At 40.5% G+C, this 13,751-nt stretch overlaps 1 protein-coding gene across 4 annotated transcripts in view; it reads left to right on the top strand.

Annotated features, from left to right (window-relative positions):
* Positions 1 to 13,751, top strand: part of NCOA3 (nuclear receptor coactivator 3) — a 161,091-nt gene that overhangs the window by 119,562 nt on the left and 27,778 nt on the right. For all 4 annotated transcript variants that reach the window (XM_025398285.1, XM_025398286.1, XM_025398287.1 and 1 more), the window contains exons 3-5: positions 9,303 to 9,404; positions 11,028 to 11,200; positions 12,794 to 12,894. In XM_025398285.1, the coding sequence (XP_025254070.1) occupies positions 9,322 to 9,404; positions 11,028 to 11,200; positions 12,794 to 12,894 (357 nt within the window). In that variant the 5' untranslated portion in view covers positions 9,303 to 9,321. The remainder of the gene's footprint in view (positions 1 to 9,302; positions 9,405 to 11,027; positions 11,201 to 12,793; positions 12,895 to 13,751) is intronic.

Genomic DNA, 13,751 nt, shown 5'->3' with positions numbered 1-13,751 from the left:
CAAAATGTTTGAGCTGAAATGGAATTAAATTGGGGAAAAAAAAAGGATTGTGTTATACTTTATCCTACAAAACATTATAGCAAATTAGCCACAAAACAAAAGGATATAAAAAATTTCACTCTCTCTGGCAGAGGATGAGGAAGCAAAAGAAAAATAAATAAGTAGGCCATGCACAGTGGCTCACGCCTGTAATCCCAGCACTTAGGGAGGCTGAGGCCAGTGGATCATGAGGTCAGGAGTTCGAGACCAACCTTTCCAAGATGGTGAACCCCCATCTCTACTAAAAATATAAAAATTAGCTGGGCACAGTGGTGGGCACCTGTAATCCCAGCTACTTGGGAGGCTGAGGCAGGAGAATTGCTTGAACCTGGGAGGCAGAGGTTGCAGTGAGCTGAGATTGTGCCACTGCCACTTGCTCTGTCCCTGGGCAACAGAGCAAGACTCTGTCTTAAAAAAAAAATAAAAAAATAAAAAAAATTTTATTTCCTCTCGTGCTTATCTCCTCAGAGCTCTTAACTTCCTTACCAGAACTGAAAGGAAACAAAGATAGGAGATACTAACTGGAAGAGTCATCCAATTGAGGAGGAAGCTTTTATAACAGTTCCATGTTTATGAACTTGTCTCTTCCCTGCCTTCTCCTGTCCCTTACACACACATGTTATATTTGTCTTCAGTTCTTTCTCCATGGTACCAGTTCTCTGGGAGCTCCTCTTATTTTATTAGTAAGGGTATGAATGATGGATTGAAAGAAGATTAAGAAACTTACTGATATTTTTAGGGTAGAGAAAAAAACCTTGTAAAATTAAGCCCTTGTGTTAACTAGTGGTAGTTATTTTCTAAGTTGCCTAATTAGGAATTTGAGAATTTGGAATTTGAGTTTTGGGTAGAACTTTTATGTATGACTGTCTCATTCTTCCCAAGAACTTGTTTTTCTGATTGACTTGAGCAGTCTCTGCTTTGCATATTGCTTGAAGCAGTTTTTAATAAACCAGTTCAGATCCATAGCTGTTTGAAAAAATTTCCCTAAGTTACTGTGATTCTCAAGAAATACACCAAACCTCTCTCTAATTAGTGTATTTAATCATACCTTATATAAGTTAGGGAAACAAGCCTCATGGATAAACTAAATTGCTGCTGGGATAGTCAAGTAGCTCCACCATTTCATCATAGCAAACCAAAGAATAACAATACTTGACTGACCATTTTAGGGTATAGTTTGTACTTTTCGATCTCAAATTTTCCTTTTGCTATGTGAGCCATTGACCATCTCAAGTGGAAGTAAGGGTCATGGGTAATATTAGAACACCACAAAGGGCAGTTTAGTGACCTTGGAGGGTAATGGTTAGGTAAGGTGCTTGAGGGGAGCATTAGTATCTGCTAAGCTTGAGCAACTCCTTGCCTCTGTCCCTAATACTGCATGCCCCTAAACTATGGCTGTCATAACCTCTCAGTGTTCTTACTGGTAAGCTGAGAAATTTTCTGGCTAACTGGTTGGCTATAGTGTGATTCAGTGGTATAAATGGCTTGTTTTGGTGGTGTTTGGGGGTGGAATAAAATGCCCAAGAAACATTTGATACATATTTTGTTGGTTATGAAGTCTGAAAAAATATTGTAGTTCTAGCTCTGCCATCCAGAGTCTGTGTGTGATCTAGTGGAAAGTTATTTAGCCATTTCCCTATCTGTAAAATGGGACTATTGTAGTAATACATACTCTGGAGGGTCCTGGTAAATAAATTATCCAGTGTATGTGAGATGCCTAGCATTGTACTACCACAAAATTATCTCCTCATTTCTCCCTTATTAATTCAGGAAAAGTAAACCATTTTAGTTGGTCCCTATGTCAATTTAGATTTACTGGATAACCCATCTCCTGTTTTGGCACAGTATAGCTTTTCTTAGGTCCCCCAAAATAACTTCTTGCATGCCTAATAAACACTGGTAGTGTTGATTGATGTCTTTTCCTTTTGGACCTGGAGTATTTCCTGTATCCTTGTCCATTTGGCTAATTTGCTGAGTATAATCAAACTTTCTCCCTCCTATCTTAATCCCAAATAACCAAAAGGAAAGCTGATAAGTGCTGCTAAGCCTTATACCAAAATTTTCATAGTTTTTGAGCTAGCAGGTATAATCCTTTGCTGCTTTTTAGCTTTAATTAGTTATTCCATGAAAGTTCATTTTCTAGCAATTTATTATATATTCCGTTGATGTCTAAGCTTCAGCATGTTCCATAGCTTGAATGTTACGTATAGAAAGGCCTATAGTATTTATAGGAAACATTCTATCCAGTTGTTTTAAGATACTTGTTCATTTTAAATCTTATGGATATACTTTGAACTTTTTCATATAATATAGAAATAGCATTAGATTTTGATAGCATTGAAAGGTATTCTAATTGTTACTATTCTACATTAAAGTAATTGTGACCAGACGCGGTGGCTCACGCCTGTAATCCCAACTCTTTGGGAGGCCGAGGCAGGTGGATCACTTGAGGTCAGGAGTTTGAGACCAGCCTGACCAATATGGTAAAACCCCATTTCTACTAAAAATACAAAAACTAGCCGGGGTGGTGGCAGGCGCCTGTAGTCCCAGCTACTTGGGAGGCTGAGGCAGGAGAATTGCTTGAACCCGGGAGGTGGAGGTTGCAGTGAGCTGAGATTACACCACTGCACCCCCCTTCCAAAAAAAAGTAATTGCATAGAATATATTGCTTAAATGCAGGTTTTTGTTTGTTTGTTTGTTTTTTGAGACAGAGTTTCGTTTTTGTTGTCTAGGCTGGAGTGCAATGCTGGAGTGCAGTGGCACAATCTCCGCTCACTGCAACCTCCACCTCCTGGGTTCAAGCAATCCTCCTGTCTCAACCCCCCAAGTAGCTGGGATTACAGGCATGTGCCACCACGCCTGGCTAATTTTGTATTTTTAGTAGAGATGGGGTTTTACCATGTTGGTCAGGCTGGTCTTGAACTCCAGACCTCAGGTGATCCGCCCACCTTGGCCTCCCAAAGTGCTGGGATTACAGGCGTGAGCCACCCCGCCCAGCCTTTTTTAAAATGCAGTCTTAGTGTGCATTGCCATATTTAATACATTTAAGTAGTGTAGCATAGAACTTTTTTTAGTAGAAACATTTTAGATAAGGAAAATAATCGTAAAAATGGCTTATGGATCTGGGTAGTAGAGTTTATATTGAAAGATTGACTCGGTTTTAGCCTTTGAATTCTGATAAAACGAGAAGTTCCTCCTTCTAGTTCTTTTCAATACTTTGGGGCCAGGGGCTTGAAAAGGCTTCTGAGACTGGATTGTGTATCTTCTTGGAAGTGCATTAGAGGTGCAGTGGAAACTTCAAAATATGGATGCATCTCACAGTTGGATGTATGATATAACTTCAGGAGGACAGATTACTTGGGGGCAAGTATAGGCCCTAATTTCTTTTATATTCAACTATCGGTGATAATATCTAATTGTAGGGAGTCAGAATTAAGAAGGGACTTTATGTTAATAGACTGTTATTTTTTTTTCTTTTTTAGGCAGAGTCTCACTCTGTCACCCAGGCTGGAGTGCAGTGGAGCGGTCTTGGCTCACTGGCAACCTCCGCCTCCCGAGTAGTGGGAACTACATGTGCATGCCACCACACCCAGCTAATTTTTGTAGTTTTAGTAGAGATGGGATTTCACCATATTGGCCAGGCTGGTCTTGAACTCCTGACCTCAGGTGATCCACCCGCCTCGGCCTCCCAAAGTGCTGGGATTACAGGTGTGAGCCACCACGCCTGGCCTAGACTGTTCTTATAATCAAACTTATTGTGAGACTGTTGTGCTATATTATTTCCCCTTTGAAGATGGATTTTATCAACTCCATATATTCTCCAAACTAGATGGGTTGTAATTTAAGATGTAAAACTGTAAGCTAGTCTCAGGCAGTTATTGATCCATGTTTCTTACCGGTTAAGAACTTCATGGTCTTGGTACCTACCTTGCTCCCCTCTCTCATCTTCATTCTTTTTTTTTTTTTTTTTTTTTTTTTTGAGACGGAGTCTCGCTCTGTCACCCAGGCTGGAGTGCTGTGGCCGGATCTCAGCTCACTGCAAGCTCCGCCTCCCGGGTTCCCGCCATTCTCCTGCCTCAGCCTCCGGAGTAGCTGGGACTACAGGCGCCCGCCACCTCGCCCGGCTAGTTTTTTTGTATTTTTTAGTAGAGACGGGGTTTCACCGTGTTCGCCAGGATGGTCTCGATCTCCTGACCTCGTGATCCGCCTGTCTCGGCCTCCCAAAGTGCTGGGATTACAGGCTTGAGCCACCGCGCCCGGCCCTCATCTTCATTCTTGACCGTTGACTGAAAGTGATCTAGATCTAGTGTGTGCTAGACGTTTACCTTTTATATCTTAAAATGAGTAATCTACCAAACTAACATCCTCCTAATGAGAAGGAGACAACAGGTATGGCAACTAAAACAAATGCCATTTTTGATTTTTTGTTTATAACTAAGATTAATACCAAATAGAAAACTACCTGAAAGGTTTGTCATAGTCATTTGTGCTCAGGAATATAATATTGTATATGTTGAAATTATTACTTTGGGGACCAGAAATGCTTTTTTATTTCTCATATTGAGCTTTTTCTTTAGTTTAATGAAATTCAGGAGATATTTGCTCTACTTCGCTTTTTGTTGTAAAACAATTTGTCATTTATTCTTAGACATTGTGGTGTCTTATACAGTTATACAGTAAATGTACCTAAGGTTTGTCCATGTCTAATTAAGAACTACAGGCCGGGCGCGGTGGCTCAAGCCTGTAATCCCAGCACTTTGGGAGGCCGAGACGGGCGGATCACGAGGTCAGGAGATCGAGACCATCCTGGCGAATACGGTGAAACCCCGTCTCTACTAAAAAATACAAAAAACTAGCCGGGCGAGGTGGCGGGCGCCTGTGGTCCCAGCTACTCGGGAGGCTGAGGCAGGAGAATGGCGTAAACCCGGGAGGCGGAGCTTGCAGTGAGCCGAGATCGCGCCACTGCACTCCAGCCTGGGCGACAGAGCGAGACTCCGTCTCAAAAAAAAAAAAAAAAAAAAGAACTACAAATCTATCCAACCTATTCCTGAAAAACCAAGATAGAGACTGGACATGGTGGCACATGCCTGTAATTGCAGCGCTTTGGGAGGCTGAGGCGGGCAGATCAGTTGTGGTCAGGAGTTCGAGACCAGCCTGGCCAACTTGGTGAAACCCTGACTCTATTGAAAATACAAAAATTAGCCAGGTATGATGGCACACACCTATAATCCCAGCTACTCGGGAGGCTGAGGCAAGAGAATCATTTGAACCCGGGAGGCGGAGGTTGCAGTGAACTGAGATCGTGCCACTGCACTCCAGTCTGGGTGACAAAGTGAGACTCCGTCTCAAAAGCAAAACAAAACAAAAATAAGATAGAAATATTTTATATCTTAAATAATTATACCTTCATGTTTGGGTAAGCACCTTTTTCATGATTTTAAGTTATTTTCCCTTAGGTGTTTTTTTTTTTTTTTTTTTTTGAGACAGAATTCACTCTTGTTGCCCAGGCCCGATTTTGGCTCACCGCAACCTCCGCCTCCCAGGTTCAAGCAATTCTGTCTCAGCCTCCTGAGTAGCTGGAATTACAGACATGCACTACTGTCCCTGGCTAATTTTGTATTTTCAGTAGAGATGGGGTTTCTCCACGTTGGTCAGGCTGGTCTCTCAAACTCCTGACCTCAGGTGATCCGCCCACCTCGGCCTCCCAAAGTGCTGGGATTACAAGCATGAGGCACCCCTGCCAGCCTTCCCTTAGTACCTTTTTGGATAATTAGGTTCGACTCTGTGAAGGAGTAAGTCTGGTAGCAGGAAGATGGCACAGGCTTATGTGTACAGTGTAGCTTGTTTTGTGAGATCAAGAGAAAAAGCTGCATGTGTCTATGGATATAGGTAGACAGATTTAGGTTTCATTATATGCACATAAACATTGACTTAACACAAATGATCTGCGTTTCTGGTTTAAACTGATATTTGTACTTATTAATTTTTTTGCATATTAAGAGATTGTCATGGCTTAGTTTTTCTATTGATTTAATTTATGCTGCCAGAATTTATTATAACACTGTATATCAACTGAAGAAGTAAACATTTAAAGAGTTTAAAGCTGTAGGATTGCACTGAATGATTGTTATAGATCAGAATAAAGGAAAATTCTACACTATGATTTAGTAGGTTGAATGTTGCTTTTATATGTATTCAATATTTATTCAAGACATTTATTGACCACCTATTACATGGTAGACCCCTTATATTTAATACCAACTTAATACCAAAGAAAGGAAATAATATTGAGAATATAGGCGAAATTATATATTTCAAATTAAAGAAGTGCTGTTATCCACCGAATAGTTTATCCATTTGTTTCAGGGATTCAGCTTATAGACAAAAGCCAAAGTAAGGAAATAATATCTAGAATGTGGAATAAATTACATATTTAAAATAAAGAAATGTAGACTGGGTGTGCTGGGTCATACCTGTAATCCCAGCACTTTGGGAGGCTGAGGCAGGCAGATAACTTGAACCCAGGAGTTCAAGACCAGCCTGGGCAACTTGGTGAGACCCTCTCTCCAAAAAATACAAAAATTAGCTGGGCGTGGTGGTGCTCACCTGTTATCCCAGCTGCTTGGGATACTGAGGCAGGAGGATTGCTTGAGCCTGGGAAGCCGAGGTTGCAGTGAGCTGAGATTGTGCCACTGCACTTCAGCCTGGGTGACACAGTAAGAACCTGTCTTAAAAAAAAAAAGTTGTTACTCAATGGATAGTTTGCCATTCAATTTAAAAATAACCTTTGAATGAAACAAATATAAAACCAATTATAGAGACATAGCAAGAATTATTCTATTTTTGTACTTAAGGAATGGAATCACTATTCTTTTTATTTTATTTATTTATTTTTTTGAGATGAAGTCGCTCTCTGTTACCCAGGCTGGAGTGCAATGGCTGGGTCTCAGCGTACTGCAACCTCTGTCTCCCGGGTTCATGCGATTCTCCTGCCTCAGCCTCCCGAGTAGCTGGGACTACAGGCGCATGCCACCATGCCCAGCTACTTTTTGTATTTTTAGTAGAGACGGGGTTTCACCATATTGGCTAGGCTGGTCTCGAACTCCTGACCTTGTGATCCACCCGCCTCAGCCTCCCAAAATGCTGGGATTACAGTTGTGAGCCACTGCGCCTGGTTCTTTTTAATTATTTAATTTATTATTATTATTAAGAGACAGAGTCTCACTTGGTCACCGAGGCTGGAGTGCATTGGTGTGATCACAACTCACTGCAGCCTCAAACTCCTGGGCTCAAGCAGTCTTCTTGTTTTACTCCTAAGTAGTTAATGCTATAGGTGTACACCATGATGCCTGGCTTAGGTTTTTAAAAAATTTGTAGAGACAGGGTGTTACTGTGTTGAACAGATGGGGCTCAAACTCAAGTGATTCTCCTGCCCGAGCCTCCCAAAGCACTGGGATTACTTGAGATACTCTTTTTAAATATGAAAATTGGAAAATCAAAACTGAACATACCTTTAAGTTTAAAACTCTTTTATTTGAGGAAAATTTTAAACTAAAGCAAGGTTGCAAGAAAATAGTATGAAGAGTTTTTCAGTTTATCACCTCATCAGGATTCACCTAGTGTCAACTCCCTTCCTCATCCATGCCCTGCCTGTCCCCGTTCCCAGGTTTATTCAACTCACTCATTATATATGCAAGTTTTCTTAACCATGTGAGGATAATTTGCATATGTAATACCCTCTTACCCCAAATATTATACTAAGAATATTGGTCTCTTAAATAACCATAGTTCATTTATCAACTTAAGTATATTTAATATTGACAACATACTTTTATGTCAGTTGTCCATATTCTAATTTTGTCAGTTGATCCAATAATATTCTTTATAGCATTTTCTTACCTCCAGCACAGGATTCAGTCTAGGATCAAATATTGCATTTAGTTGTATTTTCTTATAGCTTCCTTTAAAATCTGAACTGTTTACAGACTTTCTTTGTCTTTTTTAAAATACAATACCCCCAAGATTGTGTGATCTGACTGTGCTTTAAAGTCATAATAGTGAGCCACTACTAATAAAGGTTATTTTAAGTATTTTTCTGTCCTCCATTTAAACTTGTCATGGGGAAAAAAGCAAATATTGAAATCATCTCAGCTTTTTAGCCTTTCCGTTTTACAACCAGAGTTATAGAATGAATTTTCTTGGTAATTAATACATATTTAGTGCATCTGTAAAGACAATGTTGATTTTCTGATTTATATTATGTGATTTTAATTTTTAATTTTTTTTGTTTTTTTTTTTTGCTTTTGTTTTTTTTTTAAAGCTACACATTTGAAGTTTGATCAGCATCTTGAGTAAATTTTCATTTTTATAAATCTGCCTTCCTTCCTGGTAGCATTCTGCCACCTAGTGGAAATTTATGTCCTCCAACATATGTCTCGGAATTTAGCTGGAACGCAAGATGCGTTTTAATAAGTAAAAAATAGTTTAGAATCGTTGAGGTTCGTTGGTTGACATGTAATTCTTTACAACAGTGAATGCCTTATTCTAAACAAGAGTTTAGTACAGATAAAATTCTTAGCAAATGAGAGCTTAGTAGATGTCTTAAATTGTTACTGAGTATTAAAACCTGCTCATCTTTCTCAACAAGAAGTACTCTACATTTATCTTCTTCATCAATGAAATTTTAACCAAAGCATCCTATTTTTCCATCAGTCAATTTTTTTTTTTTTTTTTTTTTTGAGTCTAGCTCTTGTCACCCAGGCTGGAGTGCAGTGGTGCCATCTCGGCTTACTGCAACCTCCACCTCCTGGTTCTAGTGATTCTCCTGCCTCAGCCTCCCAAATAACTAGGATTACAGGCGCCCGCCACCACGGCCAGCTAATTTTTTATTTTTAGTAGAGATGGGGTTTCACCATGTTGGTCAGGCTGGTCTCAAACTCCTGACGTCAGGTGATCCACCTGCCTCGACCTCCCAAAGTGCTGGGACTACAGGCATGAGCCACCATTCCCTGCAAGAGACACATTTTTAGTAGGACTTGAGGAACATTTCTGACTTGGAGTTGTACATACATTCTGCATAGTTATATTAGAATGTGAAATCTGAGGTTGTTTTCAGTATAGGCATTTATGAAAAAGAATATTGGGAATTATCTGTTTAAAGAAAGTAGTTCTGAATTACAAGATGCATTCAGTCATACAACACCTTCATAGAGTCACGTATATTTTTTAATGTGCTTATCTTATTTCTAATTATTCTGTCTTAGTTGCTGATGTATATTCAAGATGAGTGGATTAGGAGAAAACTTGGATCCACTGGCCACTGATTCACGAAAACGCAAATTGCCATGTGATGCTCCAGGACAAGGGTAGGTGACTTATTTCCTGGTGCTTTACCACACTTGTTCTCCTCCCTCTGCCTTTGTTTAAGGATAACATTTTAACTTCTGGTCATTTACATTCTCTGGTTAGATTTTTTGGTGGTTTCACTTCATGGTAAATAGAGTGTTACTGATGAGATGGACATCTCTTTGATGTAATAGAAGTTTTTTTTTTTTTATTGCTGATTCAGATAGAAGGTAGAATATTAACAATTTGTGATACTGTAAGAATTTCTGAATGGAAGGCGGGGTAGGAGTTACAAATAGATGACCAAGGTTATGTCATATGTGTCCATGTGAAGAGACCACCAAACAGGCTTTGCGTGAGCAACAAGGCTGTTTATTTCACCTGCGTGCAGGCGGGCTGAGTCCGAAAAGAGAGCCAGCAAAAGGGTAGTGGGATTATCATTAGTTCTTACAGGTTTTTGGGGTAGGCAGTGGAGTTAGGAGCAATGTTTCCTGGGCAGGGGGTGGATATCACAAAGTACATTCTCAAGGGTGGGGAGAATTACAAAGAACCTTCTTAAGAGTGGGGAGATTACAAAGAACCTTCTTAAGGGTGGGGGAGATTACAAAGTACATTGATCAGTTAGAGTGGGGCATAAACAAATCACAATGGTGGAATGTCCTCAGTTAAGGCTATTTTCACTTCTTTTGTGGATCTTCAGTTGCTTCAGGCCATCTGGATGTAAACATGCAGGCTTGGGCTCAGAGGCCTGACAGTTATTATAAGTAAGAATCTTTGCTGTCTTTTAAGAATGGGTTATAAGTTGATATTTTATCATTTGTTAGGTTGCATCCTTTTTTTACCAAGTGAAATGAGAAGCTTAAAAATTAGAAACAAAATAATGTAATCTATACAACACTACTCCATAGCTTTTAAAGTATTTGCCAAAGTCAGTGTCAATTGAGGTTTAATGTGATAGTTGAAAAATATCAATCTATGATGAATAAAACTTCATCATCAGTAAGTAGCTACCAGTGTTTTTGTTATTATTTGTTAGTTGTTTTATTATCTCTAAGAAGTAAAGATTATTTATTCATATTTTCTAGATGAAGTAACTGAGGCTAACTCTGCCCAAGGCCACCTAGCTAACAAAGATGGAACTGGATTTAGGTTTACGTGAATCTCTATTATGTTGTACTGCTTCTCCAAGACAGCATTTTTGATAGTTTACATTGGCTGAGTTTAGTTTGTTTACATATGAAAATAATAGGCTGGGTGTGGTGGCTCACACCTGTAATCCCAGCACTTTGGGAGGCCAGGGCGGGTGGATCACCTGAGGTTAGGAGTTCAAGACCAGCCTGACCAACATGGTGAAACCTCATCTCTACTAAAAATGCAAAAATTAGCCAGGTATGGTGGCGCATGCCTGTAATCCCAGCTACTAGGGAGGCTGAGGCAGGAGAATCGCCTGAATCCGGGAGGCGGAGGTTGCATTGAGCTGAGATCACACCATTGTACTCCAGCCTGGGCAACAAGAGCGAAACTCCGTCTCAAGGAAAAAAAAAAAAAAGGTAATAGTGTTGTATAGGGGCTGATTCTGCTAACAGCTCTTTTGTGATATGTATTATGTCTCCTTTCCTCCCTCTCTACCCCTTTTCCCTTAGTCTTACCTGCAGTGGTGAAAAGCGGAGACGGGAGCAGGAAAGTAAATATATTGAAGAATTGGCTGAGCTGATATCTGCCAATCTTAGTGATATTGACAATTTCAATGTCAAACCAGATAAATGTGCAATTTTGAAGGAAACAGTAAGACAGATACGTCAAATAAAAGAACAAGGTAATAAAAACACTCATGTCTTTTAAAACAGCAGTGGTTCCCAACCTTTTTGGCACCAGGGACTGGTTTTGTGGAAGCCAGTTTTTCCATGGACGTGGTAGAAGGGATGGTTTCAGGATGATTCAAGCGCATTATATTTGTGGTGTACTTTATTTCTATTATGATTACATTGTAACATATAATGAAATAATTATACGACTCACCATAATGCAGAAATCAGTGGGAGCCCTGAGCTTGTTTTCCTGCAGCTAGACGGGTCCATCTGGGGGTGACAAGATCATTAGGCATTAGAGAATCATAAGGAGCACACAACCTAGATCCCTCGCATGCGGAGTTCACATTAGGGTTTGCACACCTGTGAGAATCTAATGCTGCTTCTGAGCTGACAGGATGTGGAACTCAGGTGGTAATGTGAGCGATGGGGAGGGGCTGTTGTAAATACAGATTAAACTTTGCTCACTTGCCCACTGCTGACCTCCTGCTGTGCGGCCCCATTCCTAACAGGCCATGGACTGATATTTGTCTATGGCCTGGGGGTCGGGGACCCCTGTTTTAGAAGGGACTTGTTGCTATATTTGCCTTTTTGCTCCTTTATTTGGGTAGAGACTACAACTGGTAGAGGCTAACAAGTATGGGAATAGACAAATGTGTTCACCAGCTGTGCTTTTTGTTATTTATATATTTATTTATTTTGAGACAGTGTCTTGCTTTGTCACCCGGGCTAGAGTGCAGTGGTGTGATCTCAGCTCACTACAACCTCCACCTCCTGGGTTCAAGAGATTCTCCTGCCTCAGCCTCCCAAGTAGCTAGGATTACAGGCACCCGCCACCACGCCTAGCTAAGTTTTGTATTTTTAGTAGAGACGGAGTTTCGCCATGTTGGCCAGGCTGGTCTCAAACTCCTGACCTCAGGTGATCCACCTGCCTCAGCCTCCCATAGTGCTGGGATTACAGACGTGAGCCACTGCACCAGGCCTCCAGCTATGGTTTTTTTTTTTTTTTTTTGGAGACAGAGTCTTGCTCTGTCGCCCAGGCTGGAGTGCAGTGGCCGGATCTCAGCTCACTGCAAGCTCCGCCTCCCGGGTTTACACCATTCTCCCACCTCAGCCTCCCGAGTAGCTGGGACTACAGGCGCCCGCCACCTCGCCTGGCTAGTTTTTTGTATTTTTTAGTAGAGACGGGGTTTCACCATGTTAGCCAAGATGGTCTCGATCTCCTGACCTCGTGATCCGCCCGTCTCGGCCTCCCAAAGTGCTGGGATTAGAGGCTTGAGCCACCGCGCCCGGCCCAGCTATGCTCTTTAGAAATGGTTAACAGACAATTCCCTGTCATTTGTTAGTTCCCTTTCAGGAAGCTGTGGGATAGTACATTTAGTAGTGAAACAATTTAGGTATCTTCTGGCTTCCTGGGTAACTATGAAGTTTAGTTTTGATGTTATAATATTGTAGCATCATTCTCTTATGAGGAAACGTTTTGTATGTATGTATGGGCATGTGCATGTCTATCTTTATGTCTCTTCTGGGGACTATTTCAAGATGATTTAATCTATAACTGATAAGTGTGTTATTTGTTATACCACCTTCTGTCTTTTCAGGAAAAACTATTTCCAATGATGATGATGTTCAAAAAGCCGATGTATCTTCTACAGGGCAGGGAGTTATTGATAAAGACTCCTTAGGACCGCTTTTACTTCAGGCAAGTATAAAGATTTTAACTGTCCAGTAAGCTGTGTTGCAGTTTGATTTATTATAAAGTTATAAAAAAAGAATAAATTTTGGTTAGGAAATGAGAACAAAAAGAAAACATTTTTCTTTGAAACAATTCAGTATTCTGAATATGATGGTAAAATGCTCTTATATTTACAATATACATAATTCAGGAAGCCTTGGCCCCCTAGTAAAAATATAGTTGCAAATTGAGAAACCACACATATACAAACATAAAAATATAAAGAAGCAGGAAAGGAAAGGTAACCTGTAATTTCACAGAGATATTTGGGTACAAATGGCCCTTTCATATCCATGGGTTTTGCACTGCAGATTTGGAGGCTGGGGAAGAAATAAAAATAATGTTAAAACAATAAAAAATATGGCTGGGCGCGGTGGCTCACGCCTGTAATCCCAGCACTTTGGGAGGCCAAGGCGGGTGGATCACGAGGTCAGGAGATTGAGACCATCCTGGCTAACATGGTGAAACCCCATCTCTACTAAAAATATAAAAAATAGCTGGGCGTGGCGGTGGGTGCCTGTAGTCCCAGCTACTACTCAGGAGGCTGAGGCAGGAGAATGGCGTGAACCTGGGAGGTGGAGCTTGCAGTGAGCCTAGATTGCGCCACTGCACTCTGGCCTGGGTGACACAGCAAGACTCAGTCTCAAAAACCAATAAAAAAATACTTCAGTGTGATGACTATTTATATAGCATTTACATTGTATTAGGTATTATAAACTAGAGATGATTTAAATTATATTGGAATATATATGCATAGGCTATAGGCAAATACACCATTTTATATCGGGGACTTGAGCATCCTTGGATTTTGCCGTCTTTGGAAG

This window comes from Theropithecus gelada, chromosome 10 (genome assembly GCF_003255815.1).
Source record: "Theropithecus gelada isolate Dixy chromosome 10, Tgel_1.0, whole genome shotgun sequence".
NCBI lineage: Eukaryota > Metazoa > Chordata > Mammalia > Primates > Cercopithecidae > Theropithecus > Theropithecus gelada.
Note: the sequence above shows the minus strand (reverse complement) of the source record. Positions and strands in the feature narration are given on the sequence as shown.